Source organism: Chaetodon auriga, chromosome 10, assembly GCF_051107435.1.
Source record: "Chaetodon auriga isolate fChaAug3 chromosome 10, fChaAug3.hap1, whole genome shotgun sequence".
Taxonomy (NCBI): Eukaryota; Metazoa; Chordata; class Actinopteri; order Chaetodontiformes; family Chaetodontidae; genus Chaetodon; species Chaetodon auriga.
The window spans coordinates 23385231-23410480 of NC_135083.1; the positions used below are offsets into that span (position 1 = coordinate 23385231).

A 25250-nucleotide genomic window follows, 5' to 3' on the forward strand; every position below is an offset into this window, starting at 1 on the left:
CTTTATGGACTCATTGCTTTGGTTGTGACCCTCGCCACCCTCACCCTTCCATACGTCTGTCCACGACAAAAAACAACGAGGAAGAAAAAGAAGAGTTGCTGCTGTCATCGACTTCCACGATATTCTCATAACAGTCTAAACTAGGCGAGTCACCTTATCAGATAAAACCAGTTTATGGGAATGTGCCTAATTTGCAATTTATTTTTTTATTTTTAGCAACATTTTAAAATTCCATTTAAAATTTGCTTTACACTAGATGGAAACACATCTAGTGTTGGTATGTATGCTGACGAGACACACATTTTGTTTTGTTATTTGCCACAGACAGCAGGTTACAGGGTATAAAAGATTTAGGAAGACGTCAACCCTCTTTGTCTGGCATGTTAGCGTTTTGTGTACTGCCAAGGTTTTTTTGTCAAGGGTGGGCTATCACACACTTGATAAAACTAAGGTTATACAGTCGCATTCTAATAGAGCATTGTCTGTCACTGAACTGCTGTCTGGGTCTCTAATCTCAAAGGAACCTACATGATTAGAACCTACGTGCAAATCAATGTAACATACATGTGTACTCACTGCAAAAAGTCAGTCTAACTTCACCATTTGATTTGTCATTGGTGGTCTGCACATCAATATGTCTGTCTATCCTCATAAATTCATGTCATCTTAAATATCAGAAATTTTCAGTTTGCAAGATCATTCGGGCTTTCAAAATTGAACCTGTAAAGGCTTCACTTCACCAGATAATATGTGCCGATTTTCAAATCCGCCGCACTGAGATCCAAGGGAGGAACAAAGAAAGAGGGGAAGGAGAAAAAAGGAAAGAAACATTAAATATAAGGAATGGGTTGCCATAACATTCCCACGACAAGCAATCCGATATCAGATCAAAGCCCTGCATCCTAACCCTCTAAAGAGGGGTGTGCTCGATTGGAATACCATTTCTGGGAAGTAGGTTTGCAGGCAGGTGGGATTAAGGCTTTATAGTCTGTGTGAAGTCTAAAATCCATATTAGCTTTGACATACGTTTCAGTTGAACAACACCGCACGACTTCTAAGCTGGGAAAAGAGACAGCCATAAAACATCAAATCACCCCAGTGACCTGGTTCTGATGGCAGAGGCATGGACAGGATATTTTTAAGTTGGGGAGGACAGCGGACCACTCTGAGGTGATGATTAAATTGTGAGGAGAAGCACAACACACTGACTTCACTATAAACCAATCACCACTTCATATAGAGGGCACTTAGAATATACAATACAGAGGAGTTTAGTGCTTCACTTGACAGTCAACATTTTCAGAAAGACAGGCTTGTAATACCTGAAAGTGAATATTCTGCAGTACTTGGTCTCCATGATTCCCTGTTTATTTATAGGATAGAAAAGTAGGTACACAATAATACCAATTACAGCAGTGTATCAACACAAAAAACAACAAAATATATATAAATATAGAACTGTACACAGTAAATAATACATTATAATGGTGCTGCTTTGCTCCGGTGAAAACATACTTGGGAATTGCCTTTCATCCTTCATTTCCCTGTAAAAGTCATCTTTTCACATTACATTTTAATCACTGTTTGATTCCCCAAACAGTGTGTTCTCCATTTTTTCTCATGATCTGGGTTGTTTGGTTTTGTTATTTCCTGTTTCATGTTGAAAGTTTACCTCATGTGTCATCTTTTACTTTACTTCCTGTGTTCTCCCTCACCAGTGTATTTAAAGCTGCAGTATGTAAGATGGAGAAGAGAGCAGACTTAGCCTGAAAATTTGAAGCAATACAAGTTCCACGTCACTCCCCCTCCCTCTCTGCTGCACTCATGCCCTGCCTCCAAGCCCCTCCTCCCTGCGGCGTCTGCGCGGCTGCCGTGACAACCAGTAACGTTAGCCTTAGCATCGGAAACAAGCTAACTCTGTCCAGCCGCTACGTCACAGTCGCTAACATACCGTATGCGTTGCAGAGTGTTACTGTAACAATCACCATATTAGCTTTATGGTTATTTGTTGTCTTAGCCGTACATGCTGTTGTTGACAGCGGCGGTATGGGCAGTTTCTCCTTTGCGGGTGGCTGTTGCTCCGCCATAGCTTTCACTAGCCTCCTGACGCCGCTCACAGAGCTGTTTAACAGCCAGCAGCATGAACAGTGATTGACAGATGTCAGACACTCCCTCAGACACTCCTCTGGCTCTGATTGGTTGTTTTGTGTCTGGCGCGGTGGATTCTTGCAAATCGCAGTAGGAGCAGTAGGTGGGACCAATGGAGCCAGTTTTTTTCACAGATTACATGTTTCATGTACTGCAGTCTGGGCATAGGGACAGTTTTAGCAAATATGACAAAAAATTACTTTTATACAAGTTACCTGCTGCAGCTTTGAATCCATGTGTCTCCCTTAGTCTTTGCCAGTTTGTCCCTTGAACAGGTGTGTCAAGAGTTTCAGCCTTTTTGTGGGTGTTTCCCTGGATTTCCTGTGTTTGGACTTTTGTTTTGTTTTTCCCCTGGACCTTGTTTGTCCTTTGGATTATTGAGCTCATCCATTTCATTCCCATTTCATTGGATTTTGTTTGATGATTTTGTGACTTTGGTTTTGACCCTTCACCCGCCAGCCTCACCCTTCCACCCTTGGTTGCCTTTTTGTTAATAAATCCATTGACCTGCATCAGCTCTGCCGTGTTTGGTCTGCATTTGGGTTTAATTCCTGTTTGTCCATGACACAATTGCAACATTTTATTAGTGGGTTGTAATAAAAATTTCACAGCAGGCATACGGCCTATAATAATCATGTTGGGAGTAATACTAAAAAATGAATTAAAAAAAAATAAAGAGAAAGATGAAAATAGGTTAAAGCAATGACAGTGAATAAAGGACAGGGTATAAGATTTTTTTCCACACCTGGTGCACATGGTAAAATATGTCAGCTATCATGCCAGCTTGCTAATTTTAGCATTGAGATCAAAACACTACTGTGCTTGAGTAAACCCATGCAGAGCATGGCTGTAGAGTCTGAGTGTTGTTGTTCACAGCAGTAAGTAGTGAGTAATTTTCTAGAAACTTCACAAGCAGCCTTCAGTAACAACCACAGCAATTCTTGCTAAAACAGATTGACACATAACTTTATTTATTCCCAAAGGGAAGCTACAGTGTTGCAGCAGTAAATTCACATATAGCAAATGACATATACACACATAATGAGAATAATAAGAATATAAATAATAACTAGTACATAACACAGCACATATCTTTGTTCCATTGTGTGTAACCACATCAAGGGCAATTGAAAACCACAGTCAAATGTACACATACTTGAACAATACCACTGATTTTGATTCTGAGGAAAAATAAATAATTAAAAGATTTTTTCCCAGTGCCTTTGTTATCTTTTTTCTTCCTAATTATCAGGCTTGGTTAAATAGATGTTCACCCTGTGGTGGGACTAGAGCCTTGAGTATTCATGCTGGGCAGAGGGTCAATTAGTTTGGCCACCTTTTTCAGCAGTCTAGTGGTGGGAGTTACTGCATAAGACCACAGTAATAAAAATAAAACAATTGACCTACTTTGCTGAAAGCAAAGGGACAATTTGCAAAATGTAAACATACACTATAGACATAAAGATACTTCAAGATTAAACCACTGAGTTATAGAATCAGTATGCATGATCTATTATTGTCTCCAGCCTACAAATATGTATATCAGCAGATCTCACATTTGTTTCCAACCAGTGTCACATGTGTACCATGCAACCATACACACAAGTCCCAAACAGACATTACACTGTACACCTTTAACATACCTCATAATTGGACTTCCACTCACAAACACTCCCACACACACCATAGAGTAGTCCATAGAGCACAGTTCAAGGGGGATGTAGGTGGAGACGGAAAGCAGTGCCTTCATACTGCAGCATATTCTGTTGGTATGGGTTCATGCATGTGCATAATAGACCTCAAAGGGGGCCTGAACACCTGCTGTTCAGTCTCCAAGAAAGAAAGTGCCTTTTTTCTGAGGTGTTTCTTTGAATCGACAAATAAATAAATTGCACTCAGCCTTCACTTCCCGACAAATGTTTTGACTGAATCAAAATATCAGGTCGGAAGATTTGGTCCCTGGCGGTGCCCTCTATCCTTAATCCCTCCCACCTGGTTTCCTGCCACAGCAGCAAACAGCATGTGGGCGCAAAGCCTTTCTATGGTGAAAGAAAGTATGCATGTGAAATTGCACACATATGCATTAGAGTGGGTATAGATGTACATAGATGTACTTCCCTGATAACACATTTTCTTTGCCGTCTTCCATCCTTAGCTAGGCTATATGAATATTTACTGGTTGAAATGCAAAAATTCCCTTTGTGTTGCATTTATGCATTGTCACAGAAAAAAAAAAAAAAAAAAAACACTCCACCACTGAACAGGACATAGCCCAATGTAGACAGTAGGTCCATCATTTTTATTTATTTTTACACTATATTTTCACTAAAGGAAATTGAAAGCACCATGCAATAGTGTAGGCTAGCCCAGCTGATGTGACTCTACTCCATCCAAACACCATTTCATTTAAATTACAGGTTGTAAAGTAACAAAATAGGTAAAAAGCCAAGGGGGGTGAATACTTTTGCGAGGCATCGTACCTATGTTTAAACTAAGAAGCAGCTCAAAATGTTCCACTAGCTATCGTTACCTCAATAGCTTTTGCCAGTAATGTGGGAATCAGCGGCATATGGTTGAGTTCTAGTGTCCCATCCACCACAGCAGTTTTAGTGTTGTTGTGTTGTCTCGATAGCTAGTTAGTCAATGTTAGCTCTCCTGCATCTGTCTGCAAGCATATGCCAACTGCCAATGGACTTTTCCAGGACCTTTGAAGGCATCATCAGGAAAGCGGCAGTATTGAGGGGCATCACAATGCTGGCAAAAGTAACCTACACCTGCTCATGGCCTCTTAAGCAAGGACTTGCACAAAGAAATGGAAAAAGAATTTCCCTCTCCTCATCTCTCCTCAGGCAGCTTAACAGCCATTCTCGCCAGGACTCACGTGACCCTATTGAGTCACATAATGGGCAGGTGGGTCAACGACTCGCCCATTCTCACCCATAAACATCTATTGTGCCATCAACACCATGACTCATGTGACCATAAGGACTTGCGTGATGCTGGGTGGAGCTATGATCCTGAAAGAGGACAATCGCCCAGGACTCCCCACCAGTCAGTCAGAACTGAAGAAGCATTTTGGATGAGAGGAGAAACATCTTGTGAGTTGGATAGTGAATGGGATGTGACATGATCGCCACAAAGTATCAGCAAACTCAGAGGGTCTGTGTACTTCGTGCAGCTTGTCTGTTACAGTTGCCATTCTGTGGCGTTCAGAGAACGAGGCACTGAAGGACGACACTTGGTGTTAGGTCTGACTCGTGGAGGCTGGTGTCTTTACTGCTTTTCCTGTAACGTTTAATTATGGCTTTCAACACCACATTGCTGGTCTTGAATTTGGTGTCAGTCATGACATTGAATTCATTTAAATGGCATTAACACCAGCTGTAAGACTCCTTAGGCACTGTGCATCCCTGTTGCTATGGTTACTTGTTTTAGATACAGGTTGATACTATATAGCTGAGGCATTATTTATAATGGTCAACAGACAGTTTCCCCAGAACAACTCAGTAGGTGTTCAATATGAGGTATTAATGAATATCTGCAGCTAATCACAATGGAGTATTCACTCACACCATGGTATCAGAGTAAGCCATATATTTTAGCCTGTCTCTCATAATTGATCTTTACCCAGTTCCTCGAACACAGTTATAATGTTTACAGGTGCATTAACCCAGAACAAGGCTGCAGTACTTTAAAAGGAGCTGTGTTATCACTTAATATTGCGTACAAGAATGACCTGCCGTTTGGTGCTACAACTTTTTGGTTTTTTGCCTTCTCTTAGTGGAAGATACTGCATCTTCCACACAGCCATGACTACAGTGAACACCAGAACATGCATTAAACCTGAATGCCTCTCTGCTTCTCACCAGTGCTGAATGCTGATGTGAGGAACATTTAAATGCAAATCATCTTGATTAAAACATTTCAGAGACTGTACAAAGACGAACAGTTAATGAACCTGCTCAGTATTAGCAAAGGCCGATGGGGTTATAATCCCCATTAAAGAGCATAATCACACAACAGGTCTCTTTGACACTGAACAAATCTGACTGTCCTTTGGATAAGCTTGGCCAAACATTCTATCATGCCACCATTTTGCCACTAAATTAAACTGTATTAATCTAAATCTGCTTGCAGGGTTTGTTTTCTCATGTTCGCTCTCTTTTTAATTCCTCATTTCTACTCTCTTGTCCTATGTGTACTCTGATTCTCTGAGGGTCTCACTGGTAGGAGGTGTGTTGTGTGTCTCAGGAGGACACTATGTGTGAATACGCAGCTTTTGCTGCTATTGTTGTTGATTTGATAGGTAGCACCATGGTACACCCGCTTGTGTCTGCTGTGATCTATAATCTCTGCATGTCAACCACAGTGCTGCTCCCCACCCCCCCACCTCCCCACCATCGCCAATACCAGGACACTGGAAAGACAGACTCAAAGGAACACAAATGAAAGAGGGAACCAAAGAGATAAAACACTAAATCCTGAGCAACAACAGTGATGCAGGGAAATTAGTCACACACTGAAACACATACAAATGTGAGTAGCCAGGTATAAGCCATACAGGACTCTGCTGCTCATACACAAACATATATTGTATATAGACATATATATGAAATGTCAACACTCGCACATTCTTCGTGTGAAATACTGAATACATACATGCATAAATACATACTGTACTCTATGCTGAATGTGTGTGTGTGTGTGTGTGTGTGTGTGTGTGTGTGCGTGCGTGTGTGTGTGTGTGTGTTTCACATATACCACAAAAGGGAAATCGTCAGTGCTTCGCTTTATCTGTAGGGCATCTTAGTATAAACTGAAGCTATAACAGAAGACTGATATTTACAAAAGTCACAGTAGTAACATTTAGTTTTTTATCACTGTAAGATCTGCAAGGTTTCCTCTCCCTTGCTGAATCTCTTGTTTTGTACCAATAAGACGAGATCACTGTCATGGTCATCTTTCGAGTTTACAGACAAAACGTAGGTTCAAATTATTGCTTCTAAAACAGTAACAAGAATCAGGAGGAAAGATGTGCTGAACACAGCAATGTTTGAATTCACTGTCACATTCTTCATGAGGTCTTTTAGTATTGTCACAACCCACTCTGAGAATTCTGTCCCAGACTATTAACAAGTTGATGAATTTTAATAAGAATTTTAAATAATTTAAGGTGCTGTAATCAATATTGTTATGTTAATGGTTAACGTTATTATGGGTAATATGAAAGGGGTCGTTAATAGTGATAAACCCACAAAGAATTATCACCTGACAGCAGTTTCCCACAGATCAATGGAGCATTTCAGCCACTTTCAGCTCATTGTTTTGGTTTTGCATCCCACAATCTTTTGTGTTTTGATTAATTCTTCGCCATCTCATAATTGTTGTTTCAGGTGGAGCAGGCAGCTATTTTGAGCTAATAACGTTGATAACCCACTGTACACTTGGTGCACCTTCCCAGCATAAAACGGCAGACAGACAAGTCAGTGACTAACTGGTGAATACAGTGGGAGTCACAGATTTTTCTGATGAGTTGGTGGAAACCAACATAGACATAAAAGAACAGTCAATATTAGACTTAGCTTCACTGGGCAGAGATAAATAAGACTCCAAATGAATGCTATTCTTTGTGTCCCCTGACTGCGTAAATATGAACACACTGCCATAACAACTTTATAAGGCAGAGCTGGGCATTTTACGGCCAGCAGGCCACATCCGGCCCTCAGGACATCCGTGTCAGGCCTGCGTGAGGGAGGTCAATTGTTATCTTCAAGCCCAAGTCAAGTTAACCCTGGATATTTTCTCAAATTTGACAAAAGCTCCTCAAGAGCCACAAAACAGGCATTTTAGAACTGTAGAACTGTAGAATTCCCCATGACTAACAAATTACACTGTAGTTAAAGTGTAATTCATTAACTCTAGTTGTGCCTTTAACTATTATTATTATTATTATTATTATTATTATTATTATTATTATTATTATTATTATTATTATGTTTCAAGACGTTTCCATGTGTACCTTGTTTGGTCTGAACTTTCCGCCTTTGGTCCAATCAAAATTACAGGTGAGAAATCTCCAATGGACAAAAGTCTTGACTAAATAGTCGAACCTTGGTCTGACAAAAAGAAACCATGGTGTGGTTCGTTGCTAGTGTGACATCATTTTTTGGATGCTTTGGACCTTTGGACCAATTACAGGAAGTTTTGTCAGGCTATCTTTATCTTTAACCAGAAAAAGGAAAAACAAAGCAACAAAACAAAATGAGCCCTGATAGCACATGGAGAGAGGAGAAGAGCAGATGTTTTATTGACATGCTGTCACTTCATAAAGAGTCAGTGCCGACATCAGATGTATGCCTGTCTACAAGTTAAGCAATGTCAAGTTCAGGGACACACAGCTGATGACAACAGGACGTAGGTATGTCGTGCATAGTTCTTCAGTGCGCTCGCATACTTGCAATATGAAAGAAAAAAAAACTGGATTGAATGTGTAAAATGTAACAGAAAAGCAAACCTGGGCTCAGACCTTGGTCCAGTCTCAGCCTCTCTGCCTTATTTAAGTACTGTGAGGCAAATAGGTAACTCTATATTATCAAAGTGAAAGACAAATCAAAATGATTTTTAATATTATTATTATTACTACAACAATGCTGCATTCACACCTAAACCCCACACAGGCAATGCTGCATTCACCTCACTTTCATGTCTGGTCTCCCTCTCAAAGGCGAGGCGAGAATGAGGCCTGATAGTTGAGAAAAAGGCCATTATCCTTCAAAGCCAAACACATTAAACCTGGCTGAGAGTATTCACGGAAGCAAAAGGATAAATCAAATGTTATATCGCAAGCTGACAGGCTCAGGGGTTGTGAAAGGGTGCATTGTTAATATGTATGGTTGGAGGTTAGACGCACTGGATTTTCCACATAAATGCTACACACACAGTACTGTACACTTGGAGGGGGGGGGGGGGCTTTTCATGTGGGAGCAACCACATAATCCCCACATCTACACATACTGAAATACTCCCGTTTCTGAGCATCTGTTTTCGTGTCTCTCACAAACACACATAGGCGTTTGCACACACACACACACACACACACACACACACACACACACACACACACACACAGAGAACTTGGATACATGCAGTAGGTAGCTGCCTAATAATCTTTTGTGGTTTAATCCATTCATCCAACAATGAGCTAAATCATCTGGAGTTCATTGGCAGAATACCTAATCATCCTCCTTCACCTGGCTGCACCACTGCCGGAGGACACACCAAATTCTCACAGTCACTTCTTTGGCACATTCTGCTGTGTGTGTGTGTGTGTGTGTGTGTGTGTGTGTGTGTGTGTGTGTGTGTGTGTGTGTGTGTGTGTATGTGTGTGTGTGTGTGTGTGTGTGGATATACGAATGCAAGACTTCTTCTACTGTTTGCAAGTGTTGACAATTTCCCTTGAGACATGAGAGCTCAGTGGAGCCTTAATTTTCAAGTTGGTCAATTAATTTATTTTAACTTCACTAATAGAAACAACAAGACTAAGACTCTCCAGCCAGCCAGTCTCCCGCTGCCTGAGCAACAGTAGATGGCTTTCCAGACCCATGAGAAAACCTACAGGAACACCAATTGACAACACAAGATGAACTTTGTTACCTCTGGCGATCCAAGAAAGTGGAAAATGCTCACTACATTGTTACCTGGAATATTCTTCAAGAACACAGTTTTCACAGCAGAAGGCCACAGTGGTAAACCCTTTGAATTACAACTGGATGACAGCTTCTGAAATACATATCAGGAGTCGTGAAGAAGCAGCACATAAAATCTTAAGTGATTCGAATCATTTTAAACGACAGTGGGCAGCCTGACTCTCCCCCAATGAAACTGCAGCCATACAAACTTATTACAATAATAAATGTCAAAACCAAAGGCTTAGAGTTGATCTCCCACCCCACCCCCCACCCTGCAATTCAAGCAAACATTTTTCGAGGACACGATGCTCTTTAGCTATAAGGAGGGAAAGAGCATTTTTAGCCTTCAGTTATCATAAGCCAAAATGTCCAAAAAGTCTCAAAAGGTGATTGACTTGTGCAGAAAGAGAAGAGGGCTGCACTGTGCTTCACAATCTACCATGTTCAATGGGTCTTAACCTGGAGATGAGGCTTAGTAGATGCTGTGCTGTTACCGCTACACGCTGTAGTCTTTGTGACCCACAGCACACAGACTGTATGTTCTGTGATGTTCCATCACGTTATCCAATGAAGGCTATACCCACATAAACCTCTCTAAAATCACACACACCCCTTTATTCATGTTTTGTTTGTGTTTCAGTTCTATTCTGTATCCTTGAACTCACCCACAAATGATCACACAAAAAAAATGTATTCTTCAAATTATGCCAGTCATGCCAGAGAGACAGGATACAGATTGATGAGTGATTCGTTAGACTGGAAAAGAACAACAAACAGGAATCATGAAGTGTTAATCATAATACTGACATCAATAGAACAATACATAGAATAAGCAATAAAGAGGATTAAGATTAAGATTTAACAGTGAAATAAGGTTTAAGGCAGTGTTCAGCATCTGAGAGGAATGGGAAATCAAAAGAAATGATCTGAAGTCATAAATATTGTAACTGTACTGAACTCAGTTTTGAAGTATTCCTACTCACCTATAGCATCAACCCAGCATCAGAGAAGAAGTATTATTTCACCTGTTGCTCGAGGAAGGGGAAGGGAAACCTTCACAGAGCAGACCATCAGACAGATAGCCTGGTTTATAACATTGAGACCGTCTCCCTCCCCTGGCATTTCATTCATGATTTCTCTTTCCCTAAATATGTGAATCACCAAAATCTGATTATCATTGGCTGAAAATGAGTGAAAATGGAGGCACACTCTGTTCTGTTGTCATGGTGCTTGAAATTGGATTTGGAGAAGATGTTGTGGTGCTAGCACAAAGGTACAAAATAAAAACGTGGGTAAATTGAAGCTTATCATAGCTCAAATCACCCTGTTTTTCAGGCAATGATTCATTTTGTTTCTAGTTCTAATCCTTCACTATACAGCAAAGTGCAGCCTTAAAGTAAAAGATATGAGCATGACGCAGAGTTGCAATCACTCAAAGATTTACAGCAACTGAGGGCATCTTTAAGTCACCGATGTGTTTGCTTCATCTACATCAGCAGACAAGCTATTAGTTGGGCTTGTTTTCATGCAGGTCCAATTCAAGTGCACCATAACTGAGTAGCAAAATGCCTGTGGGAGCATTAGTTTGCTTATTTCTCCGGTTAGAAATCTGGTGCAGGGAAGGACATTCCCTATCTGCGCCATCATCAGCTTTGATATGATCTGACTCAACTGATACATATTCGTCCTATATTTGGGTTGGATTATGGGCAAGAACAGATCATGTTCTCACTCCATTCAAAGTGCTCCAGGGTGGCATTGTGTACATTGTGAGAAACCCTACCAACAATTCCTCTGAGCTGCATACAAAGCAGCTCCTCTCTTCTTGTGTATCCAAATGCATCAAACTAAGAAGGACTTACATCTTCTATAAACATGTTTAATTGACATATATACTAGTGTAATACATGGTAACACTTTATTTAAAGGGTAGTGCATAAGACTGACATGTCTTTAACATGAGTTTTTATGACTTCTTTCTTGAAGTGTCATTCGGCCAGCTATGTCATTTTTAACGCAAAGTTTGAAATTGTCTTGGTTATGACAACTTGATCATTGACTCATCAAGACGACATAAACATAACATAGCAGGTATATTTATCATACTTAAAGAAACCATTTAGTCTTACATGTTAACGTTATATTAAACTGTTATATGTGGTTGGTTTTGACATTGGCTGGTTGGTAGCTTACAATTAGGACTTGTCCTAAAGATGTCATTAAATGTTATAAGGCCATTTTGACGACAGGGAATGTAGTAACATTACTGAGACAATTCACAGAGTTTCCTGATGCACAGAGAGCTTTATTTGTTGCTTAAGTAAGCTAATCACTAACTGTAACAGCCTCCAAGAGAACACAGCTGGATCAGGACTGAACCCGTCATGTTTGATGACAGGGAAAAAAAAAAGTATGTAAGGGGGTTGACAGATTTTCCTGATGGACAGATGGCTGTACTCGTTTGGCAAGAAAACCAAAACTCGGTACTGTATTCAAATTATGTATGTCAAATTGGCCTCCGTCAGTCTCGCAGCTGTGTTCGGTCCCAGTCAGGCCGCGTTTACTGGGAGCCAGCAGAGTGCTATTTGATTGCACGTATTTACATGTTCCCTGCAAAAAGAAGATGCTTGCGAGAGACTAGCAGTGCTACATGCATTAACTCATCATTAAGTATTCAGATGCTTCTATTTCTGGGAGTTTAAACTTCAGTGAGTCAGCCACCATCAGCAAGTAGCTGTGTAAGTGTTGACATGTTTCAACATAAAACGGACAGATGGAGCCACAGGGAGTAGTCAGGCATCAGAAAGTCAGGTTCAGTCGTGAATCATTGGGCTGGTCATCTCACCACACTGGGCCCATCGCTAATGCTCAGCTCTGTGTGTGTGAGTGTTTTGTTTTCATTGCATCAGAGCAACTTGTGTAGCAGCCCACCAGCAAAGCTTCCAGTACTCCAGATGGGCAGTCGGCCCATGAGTCCTGCCTTAAAAGAAATAGCTTAATGTGACCACTTACTGTATAGTTAGGCAACCACTTACCTTGATCTAGATCATACTCCTCCATGGTGCTGACAAAGTGAGGTCTGGAGTAGAAGTTATGCGGCCCCGGTTGCTGCAGGCCCCCCAGGCTGAAGAAACTTCGCTCATTTGTGGCGCAGCAGGAGAAGGCTCTCCGGCTTGGGATGCAGGGGTAACGTGTCCAGCTCTTCATCTCCAGGTCAAAGGCCTCCAGTGCCGTCACGGGCATTTTTCCTTGACGACCACCTGGAAAGGCAGGAGGATGTTCAAATTCAGGAGAATATCCATTTCAAAGTACATTTATGAAGATACGGGGGGCCTTACACCTTCATAAAGCTTCTTTATCTGTTAAAATCTACTGGGAATAGGATGTTGTAATGATCTGCTGGATTACTTGATTGAGCTGTTACATGCAGACGTGTTTAAAGCTACTTCCTCCTGGATTTTTAGCAACAAATCCCTCCTGGATTATCATAAAGATGTGGCATCTGCATGTAGCATCTCATAAATACAATACATTTCCAAGAATATTAGCATGGACATGATTCAAGACAAGGACTCGCAAATCCACATTTTCAGTATGACATTGTTTTCCATTTCCTCTTTCATTGCTTTTTAATCCCCTGCTCCTGTCACAAAGTTTCTTTGGCATTTATGTCTGGCAAGCGTGCAGACCAGCCCAGGGACCACATTTAATTTTGGACTGAAAGCAGAGCACAGCAGCAGGGTGCTCCCATAGGCAGCCTCCAAGTTGTTTACTTCCAGAAATCATAACTTAACCTTGTAAAATACAACTACAAGGAGAAAGCAAAGCCGTGAAAGGGGAAGCACATAATGGGCAGTAAAAATGTGAATGATGGAAAAAGGGAGGAGAAGCTGAGGTTGAGGCCAATGCTGGGCACTGTGAGAGTGGTGTTCAGGAAAAAAAAAAAAAAAAAAGCGACAAAGAGAGGAGTAAAGGAGAAATGGAAGGATAAGTATAGAGAATACAGAGATGGTGAAGAAGAAAAAGGCAGAATGACAATATGAGTCAATGACACAGAGAGATTGTGCAAAAGTAATACAGGGAAGCAAGGAGAAAGTGGAGGAGGGAAAAGAAAGTGGAAGAGGGTCAACTGCAGTAGGCAGGGTGGCATGGAGATCGATGCCAGTAGCGAGACAAAGAGTCAAACTGAGTGGGAAGCAATAGAGTCAGAGTTAAGACAGAAAGGAGATTTTGAGCTAAAAGATGTGTTTATTACAATCCACAGTAAATGTTCAGTATACAGAGGCATTAAGAATCCACATTAAAACACAACTTGTATATGCAATATGGGCAGTATGTACTGTATTTTCTGTCAGATTAGATAGTTCACATTGCATTTGAGGGTTACCACAGTGCTCCAGAGACAGATTATACAAAAGAGAAACTGTGATGCTGCACCATTGACAGTGTGATAAGACAGTGATGCAATCAGTTAGTAGTAAAAAAAAAAAAAAAAAATTAGCACAGCAAGAATGTACGTAATTTTTATAAATGACAGAACTGAGAGAAAAACTGATATTTACAATATTGCTTTAAGAAAAGCAAATCAAATGAGAGTAATATTAGTCTTCATGTTGAGTTAGGCTAATTGATTTCCTGCTCTAGCACTATAGGCTAATTAGTGCACATACATGACAGTGGTATCAATCTTCTAATCTAACTTTTGTCAAGAAAGAAAGTAAGAATATTTCTCAAAAAGTCAAACTTTAAAAGGTCAGCAGCAAACTGCATCAAGCTTTCAGAAACAGAGCTTTTTGCCTGCCTGGTTTTGTCAATTTGGTAATTTTTCCTTGTTTATGCTTCTACCATGGATAAGTAAGCTTGTACTTAAATGTTTCTACTTGACGCATATTCACCATGTAGCAGAGCAGAGAGCTTCTTCTGGGATGTTTCTGAAACATTCTGGTGGAATGACAAGCATTGTCCGGAGCGGCTGCGATCAGGTACAGCAGCAGGAACGTTACGCAGCTGTGCCAGGTGGAATTTGCAGGTAAGAGGTCACTTTACTGACCTGGTAGCAGTTTCTGGAACATAAACATTAGCATTACAATAAAAAAACTAAAAACTTTAAAATCTGTGCTGATGGTATAGAGAGCAATGTCCCTGACTCCCCTGATCTAATTCTGGGTAATATTAATAGCTGCTGACTCAACAACTACTCCAAACATACCTGTATAACACGTGCCACCAGAGGACACAAAACGATGAACCTGTGCTATGGCAATGTGAAAAACGCACACAGAGCATACAAGAAACCCCCCTAAGTACATCTTATCACAACTCCGTCAGACAGTCGCCACCCACTGCACAACATTACAAACAGAGAGGGTTATCACACTGCTACGGGTGCACTGACTGGGGAACAGGCGACTCGTATCATCACTGATCACATCCCTTTCTGTGAGGACATGCTTGTCCCAATAAAAAATGTTGAAGTCTTTTCAAATAACAAACCCTGGATCACAAAGAATCTGTAAACAAACTAAAATAGCCTTCACTTCTGGCAACAGGACTGAGGCCAAACGTGAGACTAAATAAGGAAACAGAAGAAGGTAAAAGAGTTTATAAGGAGGAGGTAAAGAGGCTCTCCCAGGAGGGCAAAGCCAGGGATGTCTGTAGAGATGTTAGACATTGGCTGGTGTCCCAAATAACAAAACCCCACCCCAACCCTAGACCAGAGAAATGTGTGAAGTTTGGAGAGAGCCTGAACAGCTCTGACTGCAGGTCAACAAGCAAGCAGAAGCCAAAGAAAAGGAGGAGCTGACCAACAACCTGTTGTCTGCCAGGGCATCACAAGGTTCTGTTATCTTCCCAGTCCTGTTTACCCTGCATACAGACACTGCTGGAGGTCAGATCCTGAGATGTTCCACATCAACTCCTCACAAACAGCTGAAGACACCAAACACACCCTAGAAACCTACTGCAACCTCACGACACTGAATTACTGTTGGTCCCTGCCCCTCAGAGCCATATTTAGCTTTGTTTTACCTTCCTCCATCCGTCTACTGAACTATTTATTTTATCTTGTGTATCATGGCTGAGCACAATGATTAAGTAATCATGGCTAAGACAGTGCATTGATTGTCTGTGATCCTTGTAGCTGTCCTATTTATCCACTGCACAAATGAAGTGCTGTATGCTAATTTGCAAATGTTAGCATAGCAGTACACTAAATTAAGATGTTGAACACGGTAAATATTATACCTGCTAACACCAGCATGTTAGCATTGTGATTATGAATATGTTGCCATTCCCTTGTGAGGCTACGCTTACTGGTAGCATGACTGTAGACTCGCAGTGTTGTTTTCAGTTGTATCTACTTTAACGTAAACCAAATGCACCATAACATACTAACCATACAGCATGTCCTAATATATATTCCACATATACATCTCCTCATTCAAGAACATGCAATATGCATTCATTCACTCATGCAATACGATACTCACGTAATAATGGAAGTACTGTAGCCTTTATGTGCCCTATGTGTTTATGTGCATCTGTCTGTTACAAGAAGAATTTATCTTTGATTATCTTTGACTTGCTGACAGCCTCTTTTCAGCTCCACTTGTTTGCTGATTACCAACCCTGACAACGACAGCACAGAAATCCTTTATCTCAAATTGTATACATGCACACACACAGAGACAGAAGAATTTTAAAGCAGCCTAAAGCCTGATGAGTTACATCATATGCCAGTAAGTCTGCTGTTCACTGGGAATGCACAGAATTTAAATCAAAGGGGGTTCAAGCACTCACTTATCCAAACACACAGAGTGGAGCAGCAGCTGAAGAAGCAACATGAATTTACAAGGTACGGTAAACCTTCCAAGTGCTGCAAGTGAACAGACATTACACGCACACTACATGACTGTGAGAGAGAGAGAGAGAGAGAAATATTGGGCCTGCTTATCCAGTTATAAAACAAACAGCATGAATATTGCATTATTCTGTTGGCGCATTGCTCATAACTCTGTGTGTAATGTGATATAATATGATTTAACTCCCATGTGTGTATTTGTGAGTGCATGTCTGGTGTCCATAGGTGCACTTCAGATGAGCATCCCCTTCTCTCCCAGGGACTCATCATTAGCTAGTCTGCAGAGGAGATAAGAACGTTTTATTTGTGGGCAAACTTCCTTTTTATTGGATCACGTTTACCTAATTTTTCCTTCTTCTATTTTACAGAATAGGTCTATCTGCTCCTCCACTAACTCCACTGGCACATATCGCTGTCCAGCATACCTTTCTAATCTGCAGTGCACAATGCTTCAGAGCCATCACCACCTCTCCTGACAGCGAGCTGAGGCCATGTAGTGCGCTGAACTACGATTATGACAGACAATTTTTATTTTCTTTGTAGTGTGACAGTCCACGAGATGTTCATTTCACGGTTGGGAGCAGCCAGAAAAACAACAGTAAAATCCCAGGTAAGACATGAGACTTGACAGGTATGGTCATAAATCAAAAGTGCAAGGTTGAGCTGCTCAAAGCCAATAGTTAGGAGCCACATGTCTTCATGGATCTCTGTAACTGTCTTTATTGGAGAAATACACTTCGTTCACCAACGCAATTTCGTTTTAACACCAAAATGCCACATGTTGTGATTGACAGAGCAGGAAAACCACATACTGAGTGAGAGTTAATGTCAAAATGTGATAATGGGGAAACAGCTGTTTAAAGAAAACTCCAGCCTCTGTTACTCCAAGTAGTATGAATGCGAACTAGACTGAAAAACAAAACAAATGCCATCCAACCGTTCTATGAAGCCAGCTCTTCTATCAGAAGGGAAAAATGAAGGGTACGCAAAACCATCTGACGGTGCCGTGAAGGCAGAACAAGAGAAGGTTGGGAACCACTGCTTGTTATTATAACCAGCAAGGAGATGACTTCTTTTTCTGTCAGACGTAAAAAGTTCAAACCACAGGTTCTCACAGCTGTTTCTATGGTGGTCCAACTTGCTAGTGGTCGTATTAGTGTTAATTACAGATAAGAGATACACTGGATAGACCGAATTACAGACACAGGTCCTCTGCAGAGAATTTCTTTAAACTACCAAACTACAAGTCCAAAGACACCACTGTAAATGTTAGATTATAATATTACATAACTCTCTTCCTGCTCTGTTTAGTCTCGACCACCTCCTGAGGGAAATAACTTGAGCTGCTAAATCCTCCACCATATTCATCAGCTAGCCAGTAACTGTGTTTGTTGTTTGGTGCTGAGCAGGTCGTGTACAGGGGGTTCATCTTGTTACTTCCTGCTGCTGGCAACAGCACTGAGAGAGAGTCAGATGATAATTCCCTGAGGTTTCATCAGCATGAAAGTAAAAATACTCCATGACAAATAAAAGTGCTGCATTCAAAATATTACTGAAGATGCACAGAAGTTAGAAGCAAAACATGCTTGAAGTATGACTCTGTGAGGATTTTATTATCTATTGTATTATTTTGTTTTTATGACATCCAATCAGCATTTTTATGCTGCAGCTAGAGTAAATGATGCTAATTCAATCTGAGTTTTGGCCTTTTAGTAACAATGAATCATATTTTATAAAATAATCACAAGTATTTTTAAATCTTTATCCACAAAGTAACTAGTAACAACAATTTGGAAATAAATATAGTGCGGTACAAAGTCCAGTATTTCCCTCTGAAATGTAGCAGTAAATGTAAAACAGCATCAAATGGAAAAACTTATTGTATTGAGCTATTTCAGCCCCTGCATGTAGGCAAAGAGTTATTGTATCCCTCTGGTGGAGCAATAGAGAAAAACATTGATATGGAAATGACCAAAGCTCCTGCTCTCAGGAGGTTGCAGCTCTGCTGTGCTGAACGTGAACTCTGTTGCTTGTAGCGGGTAGTGAAATGGATTAATCTCTGAGCAAAATGCTTCTTCAATGAGACAAAATGATCGTCCCCTGCCTCATCTGACTCCAATTTCTCTCTCAGCAGTGATGTGAAATTTTGACCAAGTGTCAATGAGCAATAACAGCCCCCCAAAGAGACAAGAGATAATGAGAACAAATGCAACCTCTGATGACGGGTGGAAAACGACTGGATGATAACTGTGCTCTGAGGGAAGTGCAAAACAAAGGGCCGCTGTGATGGGAAAGCTGCAGCATTTTATGTTTTATATGTCTAATAGAAGTAGGCGTGGTTTAGGCTGAATAAAACAGGTCCATGACTGACATCACACTTGGAGGTGGGAGAGTTTCATCTGTCTCCGGAGAGATTTTTGAGCTTGAGTAAGAATAGGACACATCATGAGGAAGAAACCAAACGGAATTTTGAAGACAAGAGACTGAGACAACAGACTTTGTCTCACACACCACCATCCACCTAGGGAAGGTTATGATATGGTCCCGCTAGTCTTAGATTTACGCTTCATCATAAACCCAGTTTAGCGTAGCAGCCTAACAGTCGCTCTGAACGCACATCGCTTTTTCCTGTTATACAGCAGCTTTTAACTGCAACTCTGGGCTTCTGATCAATTTGTCCTAAAACTGTGAGACTCCTTGACCCTAGAGAGAGTCTGATGGACGAGAGTGTTTCCATCCGTTCCTCTCCCTACTCTAAAAGCACCAGGCAGATAAATTTAGCTGAAAACAGTACAACACTCGCACATTTCGAGACGCATGGTTCAGCAGGTCTTTGTGCAACAAAGTAAAAAAAATAGTATGTACAACCACAACTTCAGGGAGAGTGGGCAAATTTAAAGTTAATATCCTTTTATCTTCTCTCTATAAACAGAGTGAGAGTGTGAATCACAGTAGTGTAGAGGTTGCAAATGGTCCCACAACTGAGAACTGAGGCACTTCAAATAGGCCATCCATCAACAGCTTTCAATGTCCTTGAGAAAGAGTTTGAACGTGTCCCTCCTCACTCTACATAATCCCTAAACTGGACTCTCAGGTGATGTCAGAGAGACTGTGTGTCAGTGTGTAACAAAGAAGAGACAAATACAAGTAGTGGGAGAGAGCAATGGTTCCCAGTGGTGCTTTAAAGTAACTTTCTCAAAGATTTTCATTTAAATACATTTCTTCTAAATCCCTATCTGTCACTGAGTGAGTTAACACAATGGAGAGCAACTCTATGGTCTACTGATGAAAGTATTGCAGTATTTATATCTTTGCAGTTTTATGAGTCAGTTTCAACATTCCAGGAAAAAAAATCTGTATTTAATTACTGCAAATGTAAGCCAAACATTTCCTACAGCTGCAACTTCAAATTAAAAGCATTTAACTGGCAAAACAGGAGTTAGCCTTTTTTATGAAGCAGTCATAGTAAATGCAACACGTTTGACAGCGAGCTTAGGACTGAACATTGTCGTTTATCAAAAATGCGCCTACAAAACAAGCCAACAGCCATTTTCAGCACTTTTGGAAAGAGGACCAGTTTGAAACATTGCAGGGAGTAATGCAACAACACGTAGGAGCCACGGTGAGCTGTTAGATGAAGCACTGCATGCAACAGGCTGCACACCTCCAACTTCTCAGCGAGGTAACAACTCCTTTCTTTGTGACCTGCTCACAGAACAGCTGGACTCCTATTCACTGTTTTCAGCCAGGCTTCTCATCCATACTTCTTATTATTATCGTTATTAATATTTAAAACCATTGCTCAAAGAATTAGGGAAAAATGGCAATTATTACCTGAGTTCAAAATAGATATCACAATAGTTTATCATATTGACTCAACACACTTTCCAACATTTTGTAGGTACCCAGCAGTCAGAAATTTTAAAAGTCAAATCATGGAAAGATTTGCCACCAAAAATAGATGAATGTTTATACATCTTGGCCCTCAACATGACCAAACCTGAGCTAACTGAAGAAAATCACACAGTGCAGTGAAAGCTATTTGCTTTTGGTCAGTAGGGGAAGCCAGCTTATTCTGCCTCATACATGTTAACATGTGGTAATTAGCATTAAACAAAGTACAGCTAAGGCTGATGAGAATCTGATTAGTTTTGTAGATACTTACTCATAAACTAAAGTATCGGAGAAACTAACATTTTGACCTGATGATGGCGTTAGATGAAAAGCTAAGAGATCATCAAAGTGATTCTAATCCATCTACATGATTGTCTAACCAATGTTTGGACAATCCATGCAATGTTTGTTGAGACATTTCACTGAAAAATGTCACCTCATGGTGGCGCTAGAGGGCAACTCAGGGGATCACCAAGGTCTAGCAGGGTTCCCACTCTTAACTAGAGATCATTTTCCAGGATTTTTCCAAGATATTTTCGGTGATGATGGAGCTGGTATGACAGACGGGGAAGTGCCATATTCTACTATATTCTTCTTTAATGCTCCATAGTAATATTGTTATTCTGTATTTTATTTTATTTCTTTTGGAAAGTCGTTTGTGCTCTATGCTTGCCAAGAGCCATGTAAATAAAACGTATCATCAAACGTATCATCATTATTATTCATTTATAACTTCAGTCCCTTTTTCCTTGTGAAACATAGAAAAAGATGTATATGAAGTACTGTACTTTGATGAGTAATGTGTTTCTGATGTGTTTTTTCCACAAAAAAAATTTATTTGTCTTGTTAAAATCCTTAAAATTAAAAAACAAATTCAATATCTATGATCATCCATCCATTCTCAGAGTTGGAGGCTTCATGTTTCCACATCACACTGGTCAAAGCTGGATTTTCAATGTGCACAGAGAAACTTTCAGCAGATGAATGTGATAGCAGCCTTCAGACTCTGTACATACATCACATGCACAGTGATTCTTTCAGAATACATTATTTCAGCAAATATCCACAGTGTCATTTTTAGCCGACATGGTCGCATGGTTGTGCATTGTGAGGAAACAGTCACTTTGAAGAGGAACCACGGTATAAAAGAGTCTGGGAACCACTGGGATAGAAACACAGTGTTGGTGAATTAAACATTGAGAAATGAAAAGAGAGAAATAAGATGACGGGATCTAGTTTCCTACCCATCAAGTAGATCTTGTTTCCTCTTACGAAGGGCGTGGCTCCGTACCGCGGCGTTGGCATGGAGGTCAATGGCTGCCATTGGTCCTTCTCTGCCTCATAAACCCTCACCAAAGCCTGTGGTGTTGTGTCGACTCCCATTCCTCCGAACGCGTACACCTTTCCACCTGCAGAGAGACATACAAGAAAGAAGCTTATTAGAAGACCTGAGAGCAATCTCAAGGTTTTTGTCTGATTAATATAAAGTGAATGAAGGAAAAATATTGCCAACAGCTCTCTGAACACTGAGACAAAGCGATGCATCACAGTGCCCCTTTGACCCGCTATTTCTGGTCTGGCTTTCAGACCCACTATCTGTCTCATCCATCTACAGTCATCCAAACAATTTGCAATATTTATACCCAGGTCTGAGAAACTTCCAGATCACCCTCGAATGACTTCTTCACAAGGACACACACAAACATCCCCAACTACTGCAGTGTCATTAGAATATACAGAGAAGCAAGGGAAAGGGAGAGGAAAAGTGCTGAGCAAGCAAACACAGTGCTCCTGCAGAACACCGGAGGGGAACAAGGGAGTGGAGGAGAGGAGGAAATGCAGTGTTATAGATTAACACCCCATCAGCACTGAGTTGTGACAACTTAAATCTGAGGAAGAGAGAGAGAGAGAGAGAGAGAGAGAGAGAGAGAGAGAGAGAGAGGATCTGAGAGACACGGAGGAAGAGAGAAGAGAGAGGGAGAGGGCGAGCGTCTCAGTCACCCGGAGAGATGACAGATCCACAGAGCTGTGACTTAAACTGTGAAGAATAAAGCAATAGTAAATCTGTCACTCGAGAAGCAGCTCAACACGAGCGCGATTGCCACGCAGTTAAGACTGAGTAAATCCTCTTTTACTGTTGTACATAAAATAAATGATGCAGCAAGGACACTTTCAATGCATTAAACGTGCTGTTGAGCATGCACGTGAAGAGGCGGGGCGAGGCGGGAATGGAGGAAAACACACACATACTTCACAGTTTGTAAAAACTTTTTTTCCAAAGTGGGTTGAGCAGAGCGCTAACACTGCACATGTACCACTATGTAAGCATGGCGGTAAAGTGGTCAGTTAACTATAAATAGCGGCTTTGTACTTTGTACTGTATTTGAAATTATAGTCCTTATAATGACTTCTAATTGGTATTTCACCTTTATAATACATAAAGAGACTCCACGTTAATGGCTCTGTGAGGCTGGAAAGGTCATTGTAAAGAAAAGCATTGGACAAATTGAAATTTTGATCTGACGCTGGAGGGGAGGTCAGGTGATCACCACAGTAGGCTTCATCTGGGGACCATGAATGTCCACCCACAACTACAAGGAATGGCTACAGCTACAAAATATTTGAATCATTCAAGTGGAGAGCTTATTGGACAAGGTGTTTTCTAGGTGTCATTCTAAATGTCAATGAGTGTTCACGGGTTTAAAATGCAATTACCATACTGCCCAAAGTGCCATAAAGAAAACATCAAAGCTTGACAAATACATGATTACAAGGACATAAAGTGAATAACTGAATCTCTCTCTGTCTCTCTCTCTCTCTCTCTCTCTCTCTCTCTCTCTCTCTCTCTCTCTCTTTCCGTACATTGTGGGGACATAAATCTGTTTACACAGTCATATTGTAGGGACTCATCTTCCTTGTGGGGACAAAATGCAGGTCCCCATAATGTTAATTATGAAATTTTAGGATGTGTCCCCATAAATTATGTATGCACAACGTGTATGTGTGTGCGTGTGTGTGCTTGGACATCTATCTTTGGAGAATGGCTGCCACACTGCTGTGTGAGTGTGTATGTGTAAAAGGGAAAGCAGAAAAGAGAAATAAAGTAGATTAAATGACAATCAATAATGTGTCCGAATGCGTGTCTATGCTGTAATAGAGCAAATTACTCCTCATGCAGGATGCGTGTCTGTGCGTAAACCTATTCAAAAAGGCACAAAGAAAATAACTGTCAAAACGTCTGTCAGACTAAATTACTTTTACTTGAGCTTTTACTCTTCCCAAAAGCTCCTTTGTCACCACAGTATGATAAGCATTTCCATGTACAATGAAATGAGAACCTGTTTCACTGAGATTAAATGTAGAAAAGAAGCATTTCCATGGCCAGAGGAGAGCTGATATCTGAAGTTTACTTTATAATGTGTGCTATAGGGAACTTTCAGGTTTTATCAGGCAATAAATCACAGGATGCAGCATGTTATTCTTCGACATTGGTCCAAAAATATTGTGGGAAAAGACAGAGAGTTAAACCTCTCTTTTCTTGTAATGCTTGCTGTGCATCATTTTCATTCACGCTGTTCATTATCAAGGTGAGAAAGCAACATACAGTATGAACGAAAACACAATTCTTTACAATCCTCAGTTCCACCTACCTCTATTAACACTAATAAATGAGATGACATTGAGCCCAGGTCACGGAGGGCTACAGTGCACCTGACTACACACACAAATGATCTACGATCTCATAGTCAAAAGAAATCACTGCAGTGTAAAAATTTGCTCAAGTATCATTAAAAAGTGGAGGTAAATTATAAGTTAAAGAACTGTAGCTTTCATCTAATGACTCAGTAGAGTGGCCAAGAAAGTTTAAGGCGCTGCCACTTTGATGAAGATAAAGATGAAGATATCGTCGTCATCACTTTGATGACACAGTTTGCTGCAAATAAAACACTTTCAAATACAGAAACGCTGCAAGCTGCCAGAACCACCTCTACTGACTCCTTTCAACAAGGAGGAGCAGGTCTCCTCCTGTCTCCTTCTGACTGTCTGAGCTTCTCTCCCTCAGAAGGAAACTCATTTCCTCTGCCTCTAACTCTGATCTCATTCTTTTTGCGTTTACACAAAGCTTGTGACCCAAGATGAGGGCTGGAACATACACTGACCGGTAAATGGAAAGCTGCACCTTTAGGTTCGGCTACCTCTTCACGGTGTTAATCCAGTACAGTGTTCATGTTACTGCTGACGCAACAACAACCTGCCTGTCTTACGACCCAAAGAGACTCTGCCGGAGAAGTTCTGTACATTCCACTTGAATATTTTCCTCATTTGTCCAGCATGTCAAAGCCCACATGGTTCAAGTAACCAGGCCAGAGCTTGTGAGACGCACAGTTATAGACGTATGTATGTGCCAGTTTAAATGACACATACTAGATTGTATCCAGTAGATTCACAATGGAGACACAGACTTTACACAAATGTAATACAGGCATTGCACTGGCGGTGATCATGTCATATAATAGATGTGGCTCACACACAGACTGACAGGGCAGATGTACATAATGTATGCTACACCTTATTTAGTGCAACATATCCACCACGCACCCGCACACGATCTCACATGCACACAAATGCGTATGCGCATCAACAGATATGCATATTACAAT

At 40.8% G+C, this 25250-nt stretch overlaps 1 protein-coding gene across 2 annotated transcripts in view; it reads right to left on the reverse strand.

Annotated features, from left to right (window-relative positions):
• klhdc8b (kelch domain containing 8B) overlaps window positions 1-25250 on the reverse strand; it is a 174966-nt gene that overhangs the window by 31522 nt on the left and 118194 nt on the right. For both annotated transcript variants that reach the window (XM_076740372.1, XM_076740371.1), the window contains 2 exons: window positions 21834-21998; window positions 12872-13096 (listed from right to left, as the gene is read on the reverse strand). In XM_076740372.1, the coding sequence (XP_076596487.1) occupies window positions 12872-13096; window positions 21834-21998 (390 nt within the window). The remainder of the gene's footprint in view (window positions 1-12871; window positions 13097-21833; window positions 21999-25250) is intronic.